At 41.7% G+C, this 26,668-nt stretch overlaps 1 protein-coding gene across 2 annotated transcripts in view; it reads left to right on the forward strand.

The window, feature by feature from the left end:
- Nucleotides 1-4,815: 4,815 nt before the first annotated feature.
- The window catches only part of LOC127914674 (melanopsin-A-like), a 39,554-nt gene continuing 17,701 nt past the window's right edge, over nucleotides 4,816-26,668 (forward strand). Inside the window, exons 1-2 of one of the 2 annotated variants that reach the window (XM_052492578.1) lie at nucleotides 4,816-4,958; nucleotides 5,101-5,248. In XM_052492578.1, the coding sequence (XP_052348538.1) occupies nucleotides 5,126-5,248 (123 nt within the window). In that variant the 5' untranslated portion in view covers nucleotides 4,816-4,958; nucleotides 5,101-5,125. The other variant, XM_052492577.1, reaches the window with a different exon arrangement.

The following is a 26,668-nucleotide window of genomic DNA, read 5'->3' on the forward strand; positions in this document are numbered from 1 at the left end:
ACAACACAGCAGTCTCAGGTTTGATGGTTGACAGACCAAGTAGAAGCTCGTCGGATGTAATCCATTCCTGGCCATCTGGCAATATTGTCCTATTTACCGAGTGAAATGTACATGCGTTGCACCCTTATGCAGACCTGACAACAAAGGTTCACATGGCAGCTGGCGGCGGGTTTTGTTTCTATGATAGCCCAAATCACAGGGAGTTGGGCTAAGTGTTGTCAACGTGTTGTCTCTGTGCAATTGGGCATCATTGGCAGAAGTGGAAATGGAAGTAATCCATACCCAACTCTCCAGTAAGCTGTGACGAACTCACTTACAACAATCTGGTTTTGGACGAGACTGACTTTATGATCAAAATTAAACTATTTACACTTTAGACAATTTTAACGCTAGAATGAATGTTGTGACTCATATCGGTGCCACATAGGCTGTTTGAAACCAGAGAAGTTGGTTCAAATGGGCAGTTGACCTTTAACACATAAGCGCTAACACAGCTGATTCAGATATAATCAATCACAATCTATCATGATCCTTGTTCTGGGCCTTGATTACCTGAATCGGGTGTTGGAACTAAAACCTGCACAGTCAGAGTTGGAGACCTACATTATGACCTAGTCACTGTAATATGTTTTCTATGGGTTCTGTTTCTATGGTAGCCCAACTCCCAGAGTGGGTTCCCCATGGATGTCAGAGATCAGAGGGGCCATTGCTTTTGTTGGTAATTGTTTTATTTCCCTCGTCTGATTTATTTGTATTTACATATTTAGAATTGTCGTATTTATTCCTCATGTATGTTTTGGTTTACATATTAATTCACCAATTGTGGCATTGTGTTGTGTGACAAAACTGCACAATTTACTGTGGCCTTTTATTGTCCCCAGCACAAGGTGCACCTGTGCAATGATCATGCTGTTTAATCAGCTTCTTGATATGCCACACCTGCCAGGTGGATAGATTATCTTGGCAAAGGAGAAATTCTCACTAACAGGGATATAAACAAATTTGTGCACAAAATATGAGGGAAAAAAGCTTTTTGTGCCTATGGAACATTTCTGGGATATTATATTTCAGCTCATGAAACATGGGACCAACAGTTTACATGTTGCGTTTATATTTTTGTTCAGTATAGTATACTGTAACTCCCTTTAAACAAGAAAAGATCATTAAAGAACGATTCATTCTGACTGTCTGCCTCCTGCCTATGTCTGTAACCTGGTCGGAGAGCATTTCATAGGATTTGGTATGTAAATATGACCCTCTATTTAGTATGATAAATTACATTACATTAGGTTACATTATGAATGGAATAATGGTCGCACAATATCATCTGAATTATAGGATGTGTAGTATTATATGTCTCACCTGGTCGTATAATAGAATACAAATTGGATGTGATAAGGGCTAGGTGTCCCGTCAGCAGGATACCTGTTGACAACTTCCGGTGAAATTGGAAGGCGCGCAATTCAAATAAATAATCATAAAGATTATGATTATTTAAACATCTAGGTACATACAAGTGTCTTATATCGGTTATAAAGCTTACATTCTTGTTAATCTAACTGCATTGTCTGATTTACAATAGGATTTACAGTGAAAGCTTGCCATGCGACTGTTTTGAGGACGGCGCCCCACGTCAAAATATTTTTCAACCAGCACAGGCTTCGTAAAATCACAAATAGCGATTAAATATTCACTTATTTTTTGCAAATCTTCCTCTGATTTGTAATCCCAAGGGTCACAGCTACAACATGCATGGTCGTTTTGTTAGATAACATCCTTATTTATATCCCAAAAAGTCAGTTTAGTTGGCGCCATCGATTTGAGTAATCCACTCGTTCAACATGCAGAGAAAGGATTCCAAAAAGCTACCGCTATAAACTTCGTTAAAACAAGTCAAAATATATTTCTATGTAATCCTCAGATACTCTAAAATGTAATTAAACTATAATATTTCATACGGAAAGAAGTATGTTCAATAGAAAAGCTAAATTAGCAATTACGCGTCCTCTTCGTCGCTCTCGCACAGACTGATTTCCAACTCTGACTCCCTGTACCAAAACTAAAAAAGATTCCTCGTTTGGGAAGAAACAAGCCTGAAATCTTGAACAAAGACTGTTGACATCTAGTGGAAGCCATATGAATTGCAATCTGGGAGCTGGACATGCATACGACCCATAACATTCCATTGAAAGAGCATGGGCTCTCAAAATAAAATTCTGGTTGCTTTTTCTTTGGATTTTCTCCTACCATATCAATTGTGTTATAGTCTCATATAATATTTTAACATTTCTACAAACTTCAAAGTGTTTTCTATCCAATGGTATCAATTATATGCATATCCTGGCTTCTGGGCCTGAGTAACAGGCAGTTTACTTTGGGCACGTCAGTCAGATAGGAAGTGGAGAAAAATAGACCCTAGCCTGAAGAAAGTGTATCATACATCTTGGAGGATGTATAGTATTGTACGTTATACATCTTTCTCTGAGACCAGGTAGCTTGTTGCGTAGCAACAACAAAGGAGAATTTGGAGAGAACATTGGTGGTCAGGAGAAATAATGACAAAGGTTAGAAAAATATCCGTAACAGGTTATGCAAATTGGGTTACGGTTAGAATTAGGGTTTGGGGAAGGGTTAGCTAAAATGCTAATTGTCAACTCCAGGTGATGCATCTCAGTGTGTGTGTTTATTCATCTGTGAATGTCTGAGATGTGACATGTCCTCTGAGTAAATATGTCTATATATCAGTCTCAGTTTTATCTTCCAGGAAGTTCTGTAGGTCAATCAGTCTCATGACAGAGGGTTCAGGGTAATGTTTATCAGCTGCTTAGCGCTGACCGCAGTCCATTGTGTGTGTGTGTGTGTGTGTGTGTGTGTGTGTGTGTGTGTGTGTGTGTGTGTGCGAGCGTGCGTGCGTGCTTGCGTGCGTGCGTGCTTGCGTGCGTGCGTGCGTGTGTGTTTGTGTGAAATGTGCTGTATACTGTAAGAGGATCAGGTCTGGGTTCGGGGGTCTGACAAAACAACAGAGCCATTAACAACAACACTAATCTATCTACCAACTACAACACACGCCTGCGTTTCCGATTGCTGTAGTCTCTGTTATACATACCGTACACTTGCTCACTCACACACAGAGCACACATACTGGAGAAAGGTTCAGACAATGGGAACACGTACACATCCATACATCATACAATATAAAAGTGTGCTGGTAGATACCCACAGACTTCCAGTTATTGTGTTAAAGCTAGTTAGCGCTCACAAAACTACCTCCAACTTTCTTCATACTGAACACAGAGACATAAACATGGTATCAACACGTTCATTGGCAAAATCCTGAAGTATCTCTTTAATGAGGTTTACACAAGCGTTTGAGTTCCATATGCTAATGTCTGGATTTGTAAATAATACGCATCCTAACATTGTATCTCAATGTCGGCATATGTTAATAATTATGTGAAATTTAGATTAGAATATGTAATGTGCAGAAATATACAAGGGAAATTGTAATTTTCAGTGTACAAATGTAACATGATGAACAGGAATTATGTTTCCTCTCACTGGTGGCCAAAAATAACTAATTGATAGCTACGCCCCTAATAGGCCACGCTTCCTGAATATAGCATATGGATTAAATAATAAAAAACGCAGTTGCTGGGTCAACCCAACTTGATGGTTAAAAAAACTACTGATTGTTAAATTAACCCATGTTTGGCTCATCCAAAAAGCCTGGCTCGGTCAAAATAACCCGGCCTGTGTCCCGTCCACTGTTTAGCCAGCACTGGGTTACCAATTAATCCAAATTGGGTTGTTTTTAGCCCATCATTTTTTAGAGTGTAGGGTCTGTGGCTTGCTTGTGTTTTCTACAGACTCCCTACAGAGAGAGAGGGAGGGAGGAGAGGGGTGGAGGAGGGAGACTAGTATTATTTATAATTGTGATTACTATTCCTTTCCCTCACAATTACTCTAGTTTAATTTAACTGACAGAGACAGGGGGGATTAAATTAATCACCACATTCTGTATCAATGAATCACAAAACACCTCCTAGCCCATACCAACTCGCTCAGGGGGCCCTCTGTTGTCACCTGTTGCTGACCAAAATCAGAGTCAGAGAGTAACGATTCGGGACACACTGGTGGTTTGAATGATGTAATTCAAGTTTCACTTCTAAATAGGAATAAAACGTCATGAAATTCAAATGAACAAATCCCCCCTGTCGTTTTACAAGATATACACCTCAGTAACAGTTTAACATTTAATTTGGGAGGTATTTCATATTTTACATAAATCAAGTCTCAAAATCTGACATAAACAAATACATGTGGCATATAATTAGGGATGCTTAAATTGTGCTAACTTAAAAATGACCTCAAAAATAACATAATGCCTTATGGCAGGGTTACCCAACTCGGGGCCCAGGGGTGGTCTCATTTGGCCCCAAGTTTTCTGAGCAAAAAAAATGTAATACAATTTATTTGTATTTTTTATTGTTGGACATAAAAGACTGTAAAAACACGAGGAAATCAGCTACAAGTGATTTTAATTTAATAAATATGTTCCCAAGTATTCCCACACGTAATCGAGAGACACATGATAATATACAAATGTAAGCAAGGTTTGAAATTATTATGTTTTAGTCAAATATTATATGTGTTTGGGCTTCTAGCGGTCAATTTGCAGTATACAAATTATTTCTAATTTTGGATCCGGCCCCCCACCATCCACGCAACAAAATAAATCGTGCCTCAGCTGAATCTAGTTAATTATCCCTGCCTTATGGTATTCCACTTCGCAGTTGGCTGGATAGAAGTGGCCATCGGAGGGTCTAGTCCTGACTCCCTACATCATTTTCACATTTTCACAGCTTTGGGACACTTCTTCACATGGCGGAGGCGCACGTGAATTTGTAAACAGAGAGGGGAGAGGGTGAAAGAGAGTGAGAGAGCGTTAGTGAGTGAATGTGAGTGATTTCTCACTCCCTGATCTCAGTCTGTTCTGTGTGTATGGGAGACAGGGTCGTGATGCTGTGGCTAGAGGACTGAAGCAGAGCACTCTACTACTAACGGGGTTTCCCTCCTACCTTTCTGTCTCTATCTCTCTAGATTTTGACTGACACACTTGGCAAGAATGAGCTCGCGCTCGCCAGTCAAGGCGGACAGCATCCCCACGCAAGACCCGTCTCTCGCGCCTTGGAACATCAGCTCTGTAAGCGCGCATCGCCTGATGGAGCTTCCGCCCGCGTCCACCTCAGTAAGTTAACGGCAGACACTACTTTGGCTGGATGACTGTTCAGTGATTAATTTAATCTAAGTTCTTCATCGTTTCTTTGGTTATTCCCTTTTAGGAGACCTGTCACTTGCCTAGCCCACATACATAAAATCCACGGGAGCCTAAATAGAGGGGTTGATGCGGTATGCCCCGTTCTCTGCCTGCACCGCTTTCCCGCTTGTATGTGGTGCGTTACAGTGTGTCCCATAGGCAGCTCTGGAGATTGGCTAATTTATCGTTTTTTTTGTTCATCTTCTATTTGTTTCTTTTTCACGGGTGATGGTTATATTTGGAACTATCGTGATTTAAATAATCATTTGAGCCATTCAATGGTTCTTAGCGGTTCTTAAAGGGATGTATTTTCTATTGGAGTGATAATTCAAATGTTGGGTCGGGGTGGGTCAGCTCTTTTTGTGAGTGTTATTCCAGTTTATCTAATCGGATGTGTTATGCCATTACATGATAAATGTGACAATGGCCAGTTGTGGTGTCTTGTAAATACCTCAGGTATAGCCTTGTGCCAATGAACAACGTAATAATAACGCCTAAGTAACGTTAACAATAGATTATGGCTAACCAGAATACCCCCCCAAAAAACTTGTATTGTTCCTCAAAAGGATCTACAAATAACCTTTGAGATTAATAGCACGTGTTTTGTAACATAATCATTCAAGTGATTCAATCAACTAGATAAATACTTAAGTTAAATGTATTGGCTTACCAAATAACCTGCAGACAATTCATGACATTTATGCAAGTAGCCTATGTTTTGTTTTGTGAATGGCTCCAGCTTGACCCACATCTGGCAATCTTCATTCAGCTGCACACCTGAATGAATGAACACCAGAGAGAGAGAATGAGAGAGAGAGAGAGAGAGAGAGAGAGAAAGACAGAGAGAGAGAACAGAGAGAGAGAATGAGAGAGAGAATGAGAGAGAGAGAGAGAGAGAGAGAGAGAGAGAGAGAGAGAGAGAGAGAGAGAGAGAGAGAGAGAGAGAGAGAGAGAGAGAGAGAGAGAGAGAGAGAGAGAGAGAGAGAGAGAGAGAGAGAGAGAATGAGAGAGGGAGAGAGAGAGAGAGAGAGAGAGAGAGAGAGAGAGAGAGAGAGAGAGAGAGAGAGAGAGAGAGAGAGAGAGAAGAGAGAGAGAGAGAGAGAGAGAGAGAGAGAGAGAGAGAGAATGAGAGAGGAGAGAGAGAGAGAGAGAGAGAGAGAGAGAGAGAGAGAGAGAGAGAGAGAGAGAGAGAGAGAGAGAGAGAGAGAGGAATTATCCACGAGCGCACCATAGGCCAATATATGCTCAACAAAATGCTGGGTAAATAGTGGACAGAACACACACTGGGTTGTTTTCAACTTTTTCAAACTAGGCAAGTCAGTTAAGAACAAATGATTATTTACAATGACAGCCTACCAAGGAACAGCTGCCTTGTTCAGGGGCAGAATGACAGATTTTTACCTTGTCAACTCGGGGATTCAATCCAGCAACCTTTCGGTTAGCTACCTGCCGCCCCCTTAGTAGGGTTATTGATCCACCGGGTCAGATCAGAAGACCGGCGGTGTGGCTTAGTATAGGTTTGGCTTTTAGATCGTAATTCCGGTTCACCTGTTCTGTTGTATTGACAACACATGTTACGATTGAGAAGAGACACTTTTGTAGCTTAATGAGGATTACTCAAGTTAAGTTTCTCAATGACCAATCTGTGTTTTACAAATGATGCACATACACTACCGTTCAAAAGTTTGGGGTCACTTAGAAATGTCCTTGTTTTTGAAAGAAAAGCACTTTTTTGTCCTTCAAATAACAACAAGTTGATCAGATACAGTGTAGACATTGTTAATGTTGTAAATGACAACTGGCAGCTTCATTAAATAGTACGCGCAAAATAGCAGTCTCAACGTCAACAGTGAAGAGGCGACTCCGGGATGCTGGCCTTCTAGGCAGAGTTCCTCTGTCCAGTGTCTGTCTTCTTTAGCCCATCTTAATCTTTTGGCCATTTTGAGCCTTTCATCAAGCCCACAAATTCTGATGCTCCAGATCCTCAACTAGTCTAAAGAAGGACAGTTTTATTGCTTCTTTAAGCAAAACAACAGTTTTCAGCTGTGCTAACATAATTGCAAAAGGGTTTTCTAATGATCAATTAGCCTTTTAAAATTATAACCTTGGATTAGCTAACACAACGTGCCATTGGAACACAGGACTGATGGTTGCTGATAATGGGCCTCTGTAATCCGATGTAGATATTCCTAAAAAAAATCAGCCATTTCCAGCTGCAATAGTCATTTACAACATTAACAATGTCTACACTGTATTTCTGATCAATTTGATGTTATTTTAATGGACAAAAAATGTGCTATTGTTTCAAAAATAAGGACATTTCTAAGTGACCACAAACTTTTGAACGGTAGTGTATAATCAATCAATAATGAACCAAATTAATTATATGATATGCTACTTAATGTAGAGAGGTGGTGCTTTCCCTGTACAGTCTGGTCCACTACTGACAGTGTGTGTGTGCCTGTGTGCGAAACCTGTGTTTGTACCCAAAAACAAACAGCAAAATGACCTTGACAAAATCTATTAATCAACATGTCATGGAACGGTGGGGACTGTGAGGGGACACGCATACAACACTCACTCGCACACTCTAACACAAACATCATTTTTTAGTGGTATTGTTTGAATGCCGTTGTGTTCTGAGTTTCTGTGACTGCCTTTGTCTATCAGTGTGTCAGTGTTTTGTGGACCCCAGGGAGAGTAGTTACTGCTTCTGCAAAAGCTAATGGAAATCCTGATAAACCAAATAAAATTAAAAGGCCTGTGGCTGAGTTCTTTATTGATGTACTGTAATACAATACAAGAACACTCATCTATCTACCAACTTCTACATAGTTAGTATGGACATGGCCTATAAACAGTCAGGGTTATGGGTTAATCCGGGTAGACAGTCAGGGTTATGGGTTAATCCAGGTAGGCAGTCAGGGTTATGGGTTAATCCGGGTAGGCAGTCAGGGTTATGGGTTAATCCGGGTAGGCAGTCAGGGTTATGGGTTAATCCAGGTAGGCAGTCAGGTTTATGGGTTAATCCGGGTAGGCAGTCAGGGTTATGGGTTAATCCAGGTAGACAGTCAGGGTTATGGGTTAATCCAGGTAGACAGTCAGGGTTATGGGTTAATCCAGGTAGACAGTCAGGGTTATGGGTTAATCCGGGTAGCCAGTCAGGGTTATGGGTTAATCCAGGTAGGCAGTCAGGGTTATGGGTTAATCCGGGTAGGCAGTCAGGGTTATGGGTTAATCCGGGTAGGCAGTCAGGGTTATGGGTTAATCCAGGTAGGCAGTCAGGGTTATGGGTTAATCCAGGTAGGCAGTCAGGGTTATGGGTTAATCCAGGTAGGCAGTCAGGGTTATGGGTTAATCCGGGTAGGCAGTCAGGTTTATGGGTTAATCCGGGTAGGCAGTCAGGGTTTAAAACATGTTGTTTTTCATTTCATCAAATCAAATCAAATTGTATTGGTCACATACACATGGTTGTACGAGTGTAGCGAAATGCTTGTGCTTCTAGTTCTGACAGTGCAGTAATATCTAACAAGTAATCTAACAATTTCACAACAATGACCTTATACACACAAATGTAAAGGGATGAATAAATATGTACATATAAATATATGGATGAGCGATGGCCGTGCGGGATAGGCAAGATGCAGTAAATGGTATAGAGTACAGGATATACATATGAGATGAGTAATGTATGATATGTAAACATTATTAAAGTGGCGTTATTTAAAGTCACTAGTGATACCTTTATTAAGTCAATTTATTAAAGTGGCCAGAGATTTGAGTCTGTATGTTGACAGAAGCCTCTCTATGTTATTGATGACTGTTTAACAGTCTGATGGCCTTGAGATAGAAGCTGTTTTTCAGTCTCTCGGTCCCAGCTTTGATGCACCTGTACTGACCTCGCCTTCTCAATGATAGCGGGGTGAACAGGCAGTGGCTCAGGTGGTTGTTATCCATGGTGATCTTTTTGGCCTTCCTGTGACATCGGGTGCTATAGGTGTCCTGGAGGGCAGGTAGTTTGCCCCCGGTGATGCGTTGTTGCAGACCTCCCTACCCTCTGGAGAATCTTGCGGTTGAGGGCGGTTCAGTTGACGTACCAGGCGGTGATACAGCCCGACAGGTTGCTCTCAATTGTGCATCTGTAAAAGAGTGTTTTAGGTGACAAGCCAAATTTCTTCAGCCTTCTGAGGTTGGAGAGGCGCTGTTGTGCCTTCTTCACCACACTGTCTGTGTGGATGGACCATTTCAGTCTGTCCGTGATTTGTCCGCTACATTGACTACTGTCCCGTCAATGTGGATGGGGGGATTCTCCCTCTGCTCTTTCCTGAAGTCCACGATCATCTCCTTTGTTTTGTTGATGTTGAGTGAGTGGTTATTTTCCTGACACCACACTGCAAGGGCCCTCACCTCCTCCCTGTAGGCCGTCTTGTTGCTGTTGGTAACCAAGCCTACCACTGTAGTGTCTTCTGCAAACTTGGTGATTGAGTTGGAAGCGTGCATGGCTACGCAGACATGGGTGAACCGGAAGTACAGGAGAGGGCTGAGAACGCACCCTTGTAGGGCCCCAGTGTTGAGGATTAGCGGGGTGGAGATGTTATTTCCTACCCTCAACACCTGGGGGCAGCCCGTCAGAAAGTCCAGGATCCAGTTGCACAGGGTGGGGTTGAGACCTAGGGTCATGAGCTTAATGACGAGTTTGGAGAGTACTATGGTGTTAAATGCCGCGCTATAGTCAATGAACAGCATTCTTACGTAGGTATTACTCTTGTCCAGTTGGGCAATGTGTGCAGTGTGATGGCGATTGCATCGTCAATGGACCTATTGGTGCGGGATGCAAATTTAAGTGGGTCTAGGGTGTCAGGTGGGGTGGAGGTGATATGATCCTTGACTGTCAAAGCACTTCATGATAAAATAACTGATAGTCATTTAGTTCAGTTACCTTAGCTTTCTTGGGAACAAGAACAATGGTGGCCATCTTGATGTGGGGACAGCAGACTTGGAAAGGGATTGATTGAATATGTCCACATCAGCCAGCTGGTCTGCATATGCTCTGAGGACGCGGCTAGGGATGCCATCTGGGCCGGCAGCCCTGCGAGGGTTAACACGTTTAAAGGTTTTACTCACGTTGACCATGGAGGAGAGCCCACAGTCTTTGGTAGCGGGCCATGTCAATGGCACTGTATTGTCCTCAAAGCGAGCAAAGAAGTTGTTTCATTTGTTTGGGGGCAATACTTAGATGTCCGCGACGGGGCTGGTTTTCTTTTTGTAATCCATGATTGACTGTAGACCCTGCCACATACGTCTCGTGTCTGAGCCGTTGAATTGCAACTTTACTTTGTCTCTATGCTATCGCTTTGCTTGTTTGATTGCCTTACGGAGGGAATAGCTGAACTGTTTGTATTCGGTCATGTTTCCAGTCGCCTTGCCATGATTAAATGCGGTGGTTCGCGTTTTCAGTTTTGCGCGAATGCTATCATCAATCCACGGTTTCTGGTTAGGAAAGGTTTTAATAGTCACAGTGGGTACGACATCTCCGATGCACTTGCTAATAAACTCGCTCACCAAGTCAGCGTATACATTCATGTTATTGGCTGAGGCTATCCGGAACATATCTCAGTCCATGTGATTGAAGCAATCTTGAAGCATGGAATCCCATTGGTCAGACCAGCTTTGGATAGACCTGAGCACGGGCGTTTCCTGTTTTAGTTTCTGTCTATAGCTGGGAGCAACAAAATGGAGTCATGGTCAGATTTGCCGAAGGCAGTACGGGGGAGGGCTTTGTATACATCGTAGAAGATAGAATACCAATGATCCAGAATGCTACCAGCTCATGTCGCGCATTCGATATTCTGACAGAATTTAGGAAGTCTTGTTCTCAGGTTAGCTTTGTTAAAATCCCCAGCTACAATAAATGCAGCCTCAGGCTGTATGGTTTCCAGTTTTCATAGTTGTTTCGATGAGACCGGTGCAGATTGGGTTGTCAGCGGTGGTCCCTCGCAGTCAGACCCATTATGGTGGAAGTGTTGGTCTGTGATCCACTCCAAACTGTCAATGAATGAAAATTGTATGGATATTTCAGGAAAACATTGTCATTACACATAACCATACCACAAGGAAGCTACTCTACCTGCTTCATTCATGATGAGAAAACTAACTGGAACTAAGTTAGCTAGCCAAGTTGCTAGTTAGTTAGCTAGCTAGTTCTCTTATATTAACCAGTAATACAAAACATGCCTAACTTTTTGAAAACATTGGCTGTCACATTGAGGCTTGATAGAGTATAAAAAAGGCACTATTGTTATTTATTGGCTAGCTAGGCTACCAGTTCACTTTTATCCCCCTATGAAGCCTAGCTAGCTGGCTATCCCTACTGGCCAAATTAGCTAACGTTCTTGATTCTAGTTACTCAGATAAATAAAACATCTCAATTGGCTAATCACTTTAGCGTTAACTTCTTTGAGGTATTTTCAGAACAGCTTCACACTTCTTTGTTTCTCCAGTTGTCAGGTCAACCACACCATTGGCAGTTGGAACTCCGCAGCAAAAATGTCATTATTGTTGCTAGGCTACAAGTTGCAGTGCTTTTAGCTTGTGGTTTGTGCAAGTCCTTTATCCAGAGGGAATTAAAAAATTATAGTGTCTGAAAGAATGAAATGGAGTGAATATTTGCCAAATTATTGAGCATATCCCCAAAACTCAAATAACTTATTTAGCATATCAAATCAAATCAAATTGAATATGTCACATACGCCGAATACAACAGGTGTAAACCTTACAGTGAAATGCTTTCTTACAAGCCCTTAACCAACAATGCAGTTTTAAGAAAAATAAGTGTTAAGTGAAACATAGATAAGTAAAAAATGTAAAATAACAGTAACAAATAATTAAACAGCAGCAGTAAAATATCAATAGCGAGGCTATATACAGGGGGTACCGGTACAAAGTCAATGTGGAGGCTATATAGAGGGGGTACCAGTACAGAGTCAATGTGGAGACTATATACAGGGTACCGGTACAGAGTCAATGTGGAGACTATATACAGGGGGTACCGGTACAGAGTCAATGTGGTGACTATACACAGGGTACCGGTACAGAGTCAATGTGGAGACTATATACAGGGTACCGGTACAGAGTCAATGTGGAGACTATACACAGGGGGTACCGGTACAGAGTCAATGTGGAGACTATATACAGGGGGTACCGGTACAGAGTCAATTAGGAGGCTATATACAGGGGGTACCGGTACAGAGTCAATGTGGAGACTATATACAGGGGGAACCGGTACAGAGTCAATGTGGAGACTATATACAGGGGGAACCGGTACAGAGTCAATGTGCGGGGGCACTGGTTATTCGAGGTAATTGAGGTAATATGTACATGCAGGTAGAGTTAAAGTGACTATGCATAGACAATAAACCGAGAGTAGCAGCAGCGTAAAATATGCATATCAAGATCCTATGTAGGTGTACTGTCAATATTTGTCAACATATAGAGAAAATAAGATGTCTACATAAGCCTACAGTATCTCAGGATATCTCATGAGTCAATATCCAGCTACACCAAGTATCACATCCAGAGGGAATCAAAAAATGATTTGTGCATATTTGTCCAATTACTGAGCATGTGCTGAAAACTCTGAAATGCATCAGAAATCGTCCTTATTTTCAGCATATCAAAAAGCATATCAAGATCTGGAAATGGACCTCAGCCAAGAGAAGCATTTCTAGAATCCATATCGCTCAATATCTTGAATGTGCTGAGAAAACACAGGTATGTGATGTATATAGTAAGCATTTGTCAACCTGAAGAGAGACAATAGGGTGATGCATGTCTCAGGATATCAAATGAGTTCATATCCAGCCATAGGACATGTCCGTATGTGATATTCAGAGTAATCCCAATATCCTATATGTCCAAAAGACCCATCTTGATTCAGAATTTGTCAAGATATGGTGCATATCCATAAAAACTCATTGCACATGTTCTGTATCCTCCTGAATATAAAAAACATGTCAAGTAAATATATCCCCTTATATGGACCCTTTTCGCCCAGTGGGTGTTACAACACATCATGTAAAGTTCCAAAACATTTCAGTCTCAATACTCCATCAATGCTTCTTAAGGTATAGGGGGCAGCATTTTCACTTTTGGATAAATAGCGGGCCCAATTTCAACTTCCAGCTACTAATGCCAAGAATATAAGATATGCATATTATTAGTAAATTTGGATAGAAAACACTCTGAAGTTTCTAAAACTGTTTAAATCATGTCTGTGAGTATAACAGAACTTATGTAGCAGGCAAAACCCTGAGGACTACTTCCGGCGCCGACAGAGATGGCCGCCTCGCTTCGCGTTCCTAGGAAACTATGCAGTTTTTTGTTTTTTTTACGTGTTATTTCTTACATTAGTACCCCAGGTCATCTTAGGTTTCATTACATACAGTCGAGAAGAACTACTGAATATAAGATCAGCGTCAACTCACCATCAGTACGACCAAGAATATGTTTTCCGCGACGCGGATCCTGTGTTCTGCCTTACAAACAGGTCAACGGAATTGATTCCATGCAGCGACCCCAAAAAAAAACGACTTCGTAAAAGAGGGAAACGTAGCGGTCTTCTGGTCAGACTCCGGACACGGGCACATCGCGCACCACTCCCTAGCATTCTTCTTGCCAATGTCCAGTCTCTTGACAACAAGGTTGATGAAATCCGAGCAAGGGTAGCATTCCAGAGGGACATCAGAGACTGTAACGTTCTCAGCTTCACGGAAACATGGCTCACTGGGAAGACGCTATCCGGGGCGGTGCAGCCAACGGGTTTCTCCACGCATCGCGCCGACAGAAACAAACATCTTTCTGGTAAGAGGAGTGGCGGGGGCGTATGCCTCATGACTAACGAGACATGGTGTGATGAAAGAAACATACAGGAACTCAAATCCTTCTGTTCACCTGATTTAGAATTCCTCACAATCAAATGTAGACCGCATTATCTACCAAGAGAATTCTCTTAGATTATAATCACAGCCGTATATATCCCCCCCAAGCAGACACATCGATGGCTCTGAACGAACTTTATTTAACTCTTTGCAAACTGGAAACCATTTATCTGGAGGCTGCATTCATTGTAGCTGGGGATTTTAACAAAGCTAATCTGAAAACAAGACTCCCTAAATTTTATCAGCATATCGATTGCGCAACCAGGGGTGGAAAAACCTTGGATCATTGTTATTCTAACTTCCGCGACGCATATAAGGCCCTGCCCCACCCCCCTTTCGGAAAAGCTGACCACGACTCCATTTTGTTGATCCCTGCCTACAGACAGAAACTTAAACAAGAGGCTCCCACGCTGAGGTCTGTCCAATGCTGGTCCGACCAAGCTGACTCCACACTCCAAGACTGCTTCCATCACGTGGACTGGGACATGTTTCGTATTGCGTCAGATAAAAATATTGACGAATACGCTGATTCGGTGTGCGAGTTCATTAGAACGTGCGTTGAAGATGTCGTTCCCATAGCAACGATAAAAACATTCCCTAACCAGAAACCGTGGATTGATGGCAGCATTCGCGTGAAACTGAAAGCGCGAACCACTGCTTTTAATCAGGGCAAGGGGTCTGGTAACATGACCGAATACAAACAGTGCAGCTATTCCCTCCGCAAGGCTATTAAACAAGCTAAGCATCAGTACAGAGACAAAGTAGAATCTCAATTCAACGGCCCAGACACAAGAGGCATGTGGCAGGGTCTACAGTCAATCACGGACTACAAGAAGAAACCCAGCCCAGTCACGGACCAGGATGTCTTGCTACCAGGCAGACTAAATAACTTTTTTGCCCGCTTTGAGGACAATACAGTGCCACTGACACGGCCTGCAACGAAAACATGTGGTCTCTCCTTCACTGCAGCCGAGGTGAGTAAGACATTTAAACGTGTTAACCCTCGCAAGGCTGCAGGCCCAGACGGCATCCCCAGCCGCGCCCTCAGAGCATGCGCAGACCAGCTGGCCGGTGTGTTTACGGACATATTCAATCAATCACTATACCAGTCTGCTGTTCCCACATGCTTCAAGAGGGCCACCATTGTTCCTGTTCCCAAGAAAGCTAAGGTAACTGAGCTAAACGACTACCGCCCCGTAGCACTCACTTCCGTCATCATGAAGTGCTTTGAGAGACTAGTCAAGGACCATATCACCTCCACCCTACCTGACACCCTAGACCCACTCCAATTTGCTTACCGCCCAAATAGGTCCACAGACGATGCAATCTCAACCACACTGCACACTGCCCTAACCCACCTGGACAAGAGGAATACCTATGTGAGAATGCTGTTCATCGACTACAGCTCGGCATTCAACACCATAGTACCCTCCAAGCTCGTCATCAAGCTCGAGACCCTGGGTCTCGACCCCGCCCTGTGCAACTGGGTACTGGACTTCCTGACGGGCCGCCCCCAGGTGGTGAGGGTAGGCAACAACATCTCCTCCCCACTGATCCTCAACACGGGGCCCCACAAGGGTGCGTTCTGAGCCCTCTCCTGTACTCCCTGTTCACCCACGACTGCGTGGCCACGCACGCCTCCAACTCAATCATCAAGTTTGCGGACGACACAACTGTGGTAGGCTTGATTACCAACAACGACGAGACGGCCTACAGGGAGGAGGTGAGGGCCCTCGGAGTGTGGTGTCAGGAAAATAACCTCACACTCAACGTCAACAAAACTAAGGAGATGATTGTGGACTGCAGGAAACAGCAGAGGGAACACCCCCTATCCACATCGATGGAACAGTAGTGGAGAGGGTAGCAAGTTTTAAGTTCCTCGGCATACACATCACAGACAAACTGAATTGGTCCACTCACACTGACAGCGTCGTGAAGAAGGCGCAGCAGCGCCTCTTCAACCTCAGGAGGCTGAAGAAATTCGGCTTGTCACCAAAAGCACTCACAAACTTCTACAGATGCACAATCGAGAGCATCCTGGCGGGCTGTATCACCGCCTGGTACGGCAACTGCTCCGCCCTCAACCGTAAGGCTCTCCAGAGGGTAGTGAGGTCTGCACAACGCATCACCGGGGGCAAACTACCTGCCCTCCAGGACACCTACACCACCCGATGTTACAGGAAGGCCATAAAGATCATCAAGGACATCAACCACCCGAGCCACTGCCTGTTCACCCCTCTATCATCCAGAATGCGAGGTCAGTACAGGTGCATCAAAGCTGGGACCGAGAGACTGAAAAACAGCTTCTATCTCAAGGCCATCAGACTGTTAAACAGCCACCACTAACATTGAGTGGCTGCTGCCAACACACTGACACTGACCCAACTCCAGCCACTTTAATAATGGGAATTGATGGAAAATGATGTAAATATATCACTAGCCACTTTAAACAATGCTACCTTATATAATGTTACTTACCCTACATTATTCATCTCATATGCATACGTATATACTGTACTCTATATCATCGACTGCATCCTTATGTAATACATGTATCACTAGCCACTTTAACTATGCCACTTTGTTTACTTTGTCTACATACTCATCTCATATGTATATACTGTACTCGATACCATCTACTGTATGCTGCCCTGTACCATCACTCATTCATATATCCTTATGTACATATTCTTTATCCCCTTACACTGTGTATAAGACAGTAGTTTTGGAATTGTTAGTTAGATTACTTGTTGGTTATCACTGCATTGTCGGAACTAGAAGCACAAGCATTTCGCTACACTCGCATTAACATCTGCTAACCATGTGTATGTGACAAATAACATTTGATTTGATTTGACTAACCGTTCAGATTTTTTTTTTAGGTCTCTGTCTGTTCATTGAGGTCTCATTGGGAAACGATATTTATTAGGAACTTATTTTCAGTTCCTACCGCTTCCACTGGATGTCACCAGTCTTTGGAATTTGGTTGAGGTTATTCCTTTGTGCAATGAAGAAGTATGGCCATCTAGGAACTGCGTAACACTGTTGAGAGTTGCGCAAGACTTGAAATGTAGCTTGGTTTGTTGTCTTCCTGTATTGAACACAGATTGACCCGTCCTCAATTTGATCGATTATTAACGTTTAAAAATACCTAAAGTTGTATTACAAAAGTAGTTTGAAATGTTTTGGCAAAGTTTACAGGCAACTTTTGAAATATTTTGTTGTGACGTGTGGCCCAATTTGGAAGCTGTTTTTTTTCTGGATCAAATGGGCCAAATAAATTGACATTTTGGACGGAATTAATCAAACAAAAGGACCAATTGTGATAATTATGGGACATATTGGAGTGCCAACAAAAGAAGCTTGTCAAAGGCATGTTTTATATTTTATTTCTGCGTTTTGTGTAGTGCCTGCAGGGTTGAAATATGCTACCCTCTTTGTTTACTGTTGTGCTATCATCAGATAATAGCTTCTTATGCTTTCGCCGAAAAGCCTTTTAAAAATCTGACACGTTGGCTGGATTCACAACGAGTGTAGCTTTAATTTAGTATCTTACATGTGTGATTTAATGAAAGTTAGATTTTTATATCAATTTTATTTGAATTTGCCGCGCTGCATTTTCCCTGGCTTTTGGCCAAGTGGTACGCAAGCGTCCCCTATACCATAAGAAGTTGGTTCCATCTCCTTTGTGTTGGTGGCACCTCACTTACCAATAGCTTTGGTGTTAAAAAGTACTTCCAAAATATGTGTGTGTGCGTTTTATTACACACGCACACATACACACATACAAACACACACACGGTTCACTCTGCGTTACTGACAGACTGAAGCCCTGCCGCATACCTCGTCCCTCGGGCTACATTCACTGGTTGTGTGTGTGTGTGTGTGTGTGTGTGTGTGTGTGTGTGTGTGTGTGTGTGTGTGTGTGTGTGTGTGTGTGTGTGTGTGTGTGTGTGTGTGTGTGTGTGTGTGTGTGTGTGTGTGTGTGTGTGTGTGTGTGTGTTTGGCAACTTAACCTCAGGTTGATATTTGACATTCATCCAACAGACACAAACATTGGATTTTTGGAACAAAGAAATAAGCTGTACCCAAAGGAACATGACATTTACTTGTAAAAAACAAGGCTTTCAGTGACGCAAGAACCTTGACAGGTTAAGATTGGGTCATAACCCATGGGCGGTTAAGGTTAGGGTAGGTGTTAGGTAAAGGTTAAAGAGGTTGGAGATGCAACAGTGTGACAGTAGAGATTCAGGTCCATCAATCATCATCCTCTCCCTCCTTCCTGCTCTACTTCCTGCTCTACCTCCTGCTCCTCTTGTTCCTCCCTTTGTCTAAGCTAATTAGCATTTTGGCAGCTCGCACACTAACATTTACTACCTGCTGACAAGGAAAAACACACATGCATGCATTCACAGTGCACACAGACACAGGCAATCTCGCATACACAAGGTTGGGGAGTAACTGATTACATGTAATCTGATTACAAAAAAATGTAACTTCAGTCACTGAAATTACAAAAAATATTCTAATCAGATTACAGATACTTTTGAAAAACTAGATGATTTACATCTTGGATTACTTTCAAATTGAGAAAGGATGTTTGCAGGGGGACAACATTGACATATTTCTGTTTTCTCAATGACATTCAAATCAGCAGTAAAATAAGGTGCAAGTTTAAATTTGTTCCAGCACAAATTAGAGAGCACTATGATGACATACCAAATGATGACCACCACTCAGAGAGCACTATGATGACACACCAAATGATGACCACCACTCAGAGAGCACTATGATGACACACCAAATGATGACCACCACTCAGAGATCGCTATGATGACATACCAAATGATGACCACCACTCAGAGATCGCTATGATGACACACCAAATGATGACCACCACTCAGAGATCGCTATGATGACACACCAAATGATGACCACCACTCAGAGAGCACTATGATGATACACCAAATGATGACCACCACTCAGAGAGCACTATGATGACACACCAAATGATGACCACCACTCAGAGATCACTATGATGACACACCAAATGATGACCACCACTCAGAGATCGCTATGATGACACACCAAATGATGACCACCACTCAGATATCGCTATGATGACACACCAAATGATGACCACCACTCAGAGAGCACTATGATGACACACCAAATGATGACCACCACTCAGAGATCACTATGATGACACACCAAATGATGACCACCACTCAGAGATCGCTATGATGACACACCAAATGATGACCACCACTCAGATATCGCTATGATGACACACCAAATGATGACCACCACTCAGAGATCACTATGATGTCATACCACATGCTTTGATGTATCCTTTTTGTCTTTTTCTAATTCCTCTTAAGGGGAAAGTAATAATCCAAAAGTAATCAGAATACATTACTGAGTTTGGGTAATCCAAAATTAATCAGATTACGTAACTGAGTTTGGGTAATCCAAAAGTAATCAGATTACGTTACTGAGTTTGGGTAATCCAAAATTAATCAGATTACGTAACTGAGTTTGGGTAATCCAAAAGTAATCAGATTACGTTACTGAGTTTGGGTAATCCAAAATTAATCAGATTACGTTACTGAGTTTGGGTAATCCAAAAGTAATCAGATTACGTTACTGAGTTTGGGTAATCCAAAATTAATCAGATTACGTTACTGAGTTTGGGTAATCCAAAAGTTACATTATTGATTACAACTAGTAACTGTAACAGATTACATTTATAAATTAACATGCCATGCACAGACATACAGTCCCCGCCCCGTACTCTGTCTGGTGTATGAATTTATAGTGTTGTCAGATGTATATATTTTCTTGTTTTCTATCCTTCTGTGGACTTTGGGGGATTTCCGGTATCTATGACGATAGTAATACAAGCCCACACACACACACACACACACGTTTGTTTTACTATCCTTTTGGGGACCAAACCATTTTTCCCATTCAAAATTATATTTTCCCTAACCCTAAACCCAAATCCCTAACCCTAAACTCCTAAACCATATGTCCTCCAAAACACGACCCCGGGAAGCTTTATGACACACTGCTTTCTTAACCCAGAAGCACCAATGTGTCAGAGGAAACAACAGCTGGCGACCAAAGTCAGCATGCATGCGCCTGGCCGCCACAAGGAGTCGCTAGAGCGCGATGGGACAAGGACATCCAAGCCGGCCAAACCCTTCCCTAACCCAGACGACGCTGGGAGAGTTGTGCACTGTCAAGGCCAGCTGCCGGGATTGGGCTAGACCGCTGCGCCACTTGTGAAGACCCTAAATCTAATACTAACTTAAACTAGCCTTGTTACTTGTGGGGACCAGCGAAATGTCACCAATTGCCCAAATGTTCCTTGTTTTACTATCCTTCAGCTAAACACACACACACGTTTGTTTTACTATCCTTGCGGGGACCAAAACAATTATTCCCATTAAAAATGATATTTTCCCTAACCCTAACCTTGACCCCAAACCCCTAACCCTAAAACTAAACCTAACCCTAGACTCCTAAACCTAATCACTAACCCTAACCGTATGTCTAATTGTAACACACACACACACACACACACACACACACACACACACACACACACACACACACACACACAGAGAGAGCGAGAGAAGCGTAACTAGAGTGTCTTTAGAGTTCTACTGTGGGTTTAAAGGAGCATTCTACAGTTGATACGTCACATTTTGGGCTGTTAAATTTAATGAATTATTGACATTGATTCTTGGAGAATACAACTTATAAAAGCCTCATGAGCTTAGTTCAACTGTCAAACCCAAAATATAATCTTTTTTTGATGCCAATGTTTCCAAACAAAGTCAACATAAACCCACACTATACCCTCAAAACACAGTTAAAACTATAGTTTTGATCTGGTCAGTCCCTGCATCCATAGGTATGAATTTGAGAGGGTTATTTTACTCAAACACCGACCCTGTTTACCAAAAGAAATTGCTTTTTTATTGTTTGAACTGAAGTACACAGATCTGGGGCAGTTGACGATATACACGTGCATGTGCACACACACTGTAGACACGCACAAACACACACACAGAGGGATTATAGAGAGGAAGTGGGTGAGTTCCGGCTGAACTCCTACATATTACAGAAAGCAGGGATTGTGTTGTCGATGGAATGGGAAAGAGGGCCAACAATAGTTTGCCTTGTCCCAACTGCCCCTTAGCTCTTCCTCAGACAAACACGTAGATATTGGAAATTGATTTCGGCACAATCACAGCTGACCGACTCATTCACAGGCACCCTGCCTACTCTAGCACAGAAGAATGTGTATATGTGTTTACGTCTGCACGTGTGTGTGTGTGTGTGTGTGTGTGTGTGTGTGTGTGTGTGTGTGTGTGTGTGTGTGTGTGTGTGTGTGTGTGTGTGTGTGTGTGTGTGTGTGTGTGTGTGTGTGTGTGTGTGTGTGTGTATTAATGGAGAGAGAGGGCGTCGACCCTAGTTCTTAGTAGCGATTAGAGCAGGTCAGAAGTGATTATGTTTTGGAAAAATTCCAATCTTGTTTTCGTACCCACCAAAGCAAAGAGACTGTACTTTCAGATTAACACTGATGCTACAAAGCTCTCTGTCTTCTACTCATTGGCTTAAATGCAGCCTTGCAGACTATAGAATACACACAAAAGAGGGTTCCTCAGGGGTTCTTTGGAAAGGGCGATGGTTCTATGTGGAACCATACTGACTCAAATAACCTTTTGGGTTCTTTGGTCTTTTAGTGATAATACAAAATGTGGGGGATTATAATAAATTATAATAAAATGTGTTTCTTTATAATTTTTGGGGTCATAGTTTGTTCACAGCTGTTTTTGTGAAACCGTGAGTGAGTGTGTCATTCCATTTGATCTAATCTGTTGTGTTACATTGTTACATGTCGTATATGTTTCACGAACCTTGCCGAAGATGGTGCCTCTTCCTGTTCGGGCGGTGCTCGGCGGTCGTCGTCGCCGGCCTATTAGCTACCATCGATTCCCTTTCCGTTTGTTTTGGGTTATTGGGTTGTTGGGTGATTCTGTCATGGTCGTCCTCCTCTTCATCTGAAGAGGAGAGGCGAGAAGGATCGGAGGACCAAAATGTGGCGTGATATGTGTCCATGTTGATGGCTTGTTTCAGCACAGCTCGCATTAGCTTCACGGTTGTTATTTTGTTTACGGTTTTTGTATAGTGTTTCAGTGTTCAGTTCTTTCTTTAATTAAACATTCAACATGAACACATATCACGCTGCATATTGGTCCTCCGATCCTTCTCGCCTCTCCTCTTCAGATGAAGAGGAGGACGACCGTAACAATATGACTATAGCCAGTGATGGTGTCTTGTGAAAGACTCATGTATGGCCTTGAGAACGGTTGACAAAATCAGTCTTAATTCTCTCGTCAGGATCAAAAAGCTTTACAAAGAACCTTTCAGATTGAAAAAGGTTCTTTATAGAACCATTCTCCATAAATGTTCTATAAAGAACCATAAAAAAGGGTTCTATATAGCCCCAAAAATGGTTGTAACCATAGGGGAACCCTTTTCTTGGTGGTATTTACAGTATAACCTTTTTAATGGTTCTTTATAGAACCTTAGGAAAGGGTTCTTTATAACATCATACAGGTTCCTTATGAGCATGGTTCTTTATAGAATCTTCAAAAAGGATTATATATCGCATTAAAAAGGGTTCCTCTATGGTTACAAGCCAGAGAACCCCTATCTGGTACTATTTACAACCATCATATTTTTTTTGTGTAGATCATGGTATCCTCCTGGACTGACTACAGAATTGGGTTGGCCTCTCAGGCTTAGTACTGAGCTGGTTTTAGATATATCTGACTGACAGACATGATTTTGTTGCCCTGGGAGAACATGCCTCAGGAAAACTCGAGATCTCATGTGGCGTACCTCAAGGATTGATTTTGGGCCCTATACTGTTTAGTTTTGACCCTATACTGTTTCTCTGCTGGGCCAACACTGAGAGACCAATGCATGCCTGTATCACTAGCATTATTGCAATGCTGTCCGGTCATCCAAAAACAACATTAACCAACTCCAATTAATTCAGAATTCAGCAGCACGTGTACTTACAAATACCAGAAGGAGATCACACCTAGCAGGTATTTTAAAGTCTCTGCATTGGTTGACTGCTAGTTTTAGAATTGATTTTAAAATTGCTATATCGATTTTTTATAAGCACTATGTGGCATTGCACCAAATGGTATATCTGCTTTTAAGATATACGCCCAGTCGATCCCTCAGATCCTCTGGGTGAGGCCTTTTAGTCGTTCCAAAGGTCAGAAGAAGAATGTTTGGTGAGGCTGCCTTCAGCCACTATAGTTCTGGCCTCTGGAACGGCCTACCTGAAGGGTCTGAGTGCTTCAGAAACTGTCGAACATGTACAAGAATGTACTAAATTAATTAATTCAACACACCTATTTAGCCATGCTTTTACTTAGCTTTTAGTCATACTATCTCTTTTATTTATACTGTATCTTACTTATTTGTATTTATTTTTAATGCGTTAGTTTCTCAGTGTTGTTTTATTATTATTGTATAATTTTCATTTGTCTAATTTTGGAAATATTTTGTGTATTTATATTTTGCACCTTTAGTTATTTCATTTATTTAAGCTCTTTGAAATGCATCCTCTGTAAGAAATGTGCTCTATAAATCAAGTTTGATTTGATATGACCTTTGACTCCTCAGACTGTGGAGGAGGAGGGTTCAGTTCATGTCGGAATACAATTGTATCTGAAGGTAATAGAACCCTCAAACGTCCACTGTGTTCTATTGGTTAGACAATGGAAGTAATATAAACAATTATACAACGGGTGGGTCTAATCCTGGACGCTGATTGGTTAAAACTGCATTTCAGCCAGTGTCTATTCCACAAGTTACCATCGGCTAAAGCTATGACATTGAAATGCTTATTTACTCTGTTCCATCTGACTATGCAATCCACTGTCTCATCAGCCCAGCCAGGCAATTTATAAACTTGATCTCCACTGTAAAAAGCATCTAGACATTATCTCCCATTTCTTTTAGACTAGCAATTGGCTTTCAACAACAGAGATTTGTATAAACCTTGCTTTCTGTCTCTCTGACATTTGCAACATTGTTTCAATGGGTATAAACAAAGAAATGTCAATAGAAAACTGGTAAATCAAAACAAAATGCAGCTAGTTTGCAGCTTCAGTTTGAAGTGATTGTGTTAGCTGTGATTGTGTTAGCTCAAGTGATTGTGTTAGCTGTGTGGTTGGCTAGCTCCTCTGAACAACAGTGTTTTGAAGAGAGAGCACATTTTCTATGCCAGGTGAAATCACGCATCATTCGCTCATTCTTATGAATGTATACAAAATAAATGTCACTAGAAAACAGCTTAGAAATGCAAATGGAGCAACTGACTGTAAGTTAGTTGTAGTTGGCTAGCTAGCGAGCAAGGGACAAGAACGTTGCCAGTCAGTATGGCAATAGAACATGTAGAACAAATGTCTGGCCCATAGACAAAAATCCTTAACGACTGGGTCACACCTCTGGCTACGGAACCTACAGCCGGCTTGGGTAGCAACACTAAATTTGTGTCAGGACAGTATCTCTTGGAAGGATGAAATAGTATTAATAAATTCATCAAAATAATGTTTTTAATGAAAATATGGCAATAATTATTTGATGCATAAAAGTGGAAATGTTTTTGGCACGTTTTTCCAGTATGCACCAATATATCCTCCAAACACCGACTTCTCAGGCATTATTAATTCACTGAGTTAGTCAAGAGTCTTTCGAGGGAGAGAGACATAATGACAGTTTTTGTTAAAAACGATTTATAGATATGCCATTATTTGATCATTTAATATTTCACAGCTTTATAGTCATGTCATGATTTGATCATTTGATAATTCTCAGAAGTAGTGTGCACATATTGCCTCCACCTGTTCCCATGGGAGGCGATCTCTTCCGGCCAATATCTCCTCCCAAGTGTAACAACCTTTACCATCCAACACGTCTTCCCATGTCCATTCTCCAAATAATTCATCCTTCCTTTGCTGCTCCAGCTGTCGCTGCCTGTTAAAACCAGCGCCTCTCCGTTTTTTCCGGCGTGTCTTTTCCTTTGACTCGATTCGCCTATAGCCCTCTTCGCACTGCTGAAGCGAATCCCAGGCGGGCTCCTGCACTCACTCTGGGTCGGCCGCCCACCTGTCGATTTCTTCCCACGTAGTATACTCCATGCTTCTGCTGTCCATAACGTCCTCCTTTAGATCCTGCCAGTTCACACTCTGCTCGGTCTGTGAGTGGTGGGTGTTTCTGTAACTTAGTTCATCTGTTGTAAGAAGAGAGTCAGACCGAAATGCAGCGTGTAGGTTACTCATGACTTTAATGAATGAATACGGTACATGAAATAACCGATAATAGAAAACAACAAACGAAACGTGAAACTAATTACAGCCTATCTGGTGACAACAACACAGAGACAGGAACAAACACCCACAAAATACAATGCGAACTCAGGCTACCTAAATACGGTTCCCAATCCGAGACAACGAGAATCACCTGACTCCAATTGAGAATCGCTTCAGGCAGCCAAGCCTAACTAGACACACCCCTAATCATACACAATCCCAATTAATACAAACCCCAATACGAAACACAACATATAAACCCATGTCACACCCTGGCCTACCCAAACATATACCAAAAACACAAAATACAATGACCAAGGCGTGACACTATATAGGAACATTCAACATATATTACAGAAACTATATAGGAACATTCAACATATAGTACAGTAACTATATAGGAACATTCAACATATATTACAGTAACTATATAGGAACATTATGCATATAGTACAGTAACTATATAGGAACATTCAACATATATGACAGTAACTATATAGGAACATGCAACATATAGTACAGTAACTATATAGGAACCTAATGCATATAGTACAGTAACTATATAGGAACATTCAACATATATTACAGTAACTATATAGGAACATTCAACATATAGTACAATAACTATATAGGAACATTCAACATATAGTACAATAACTATATAGGAACATTCAACATATATTACAGTAACTATATAGGAACATGCAACATATATTACAGTAACTATATAGGAACATTATGCATATAGTACAGTAACTATATAGGAACCTAATGCATATATTACAGTAACTATATAGGAACATTCAACATATATTACAGTAACTATATAGGAACATTCAACATATATTACAATAACTATATAGGAACCTAATGCATATATTACAGTAACTATATAGGAACATGCAACATATATTACAGTAACTATATAGGAACATTCAACATATATTACAGTAACTATATAGGAACATGCAACATATAGTACAGTAACTATATAGGAACCTAAT

Source organism: Oncorhynchus keta, chromosome 3 (genome assembly GCF_023373465.1).
Source record: "Oncorhynchus keta strain PuntledgeMale-10-30-2019 chromosome 3, Oket_V2, whole genome shotgun sequence".
NCBI lineage: Eukaryota > Metazoa > Chordata > Actinopteri > Salmoniformes > Salmonidae > Oncorhynchus > Oncorhynchus keta.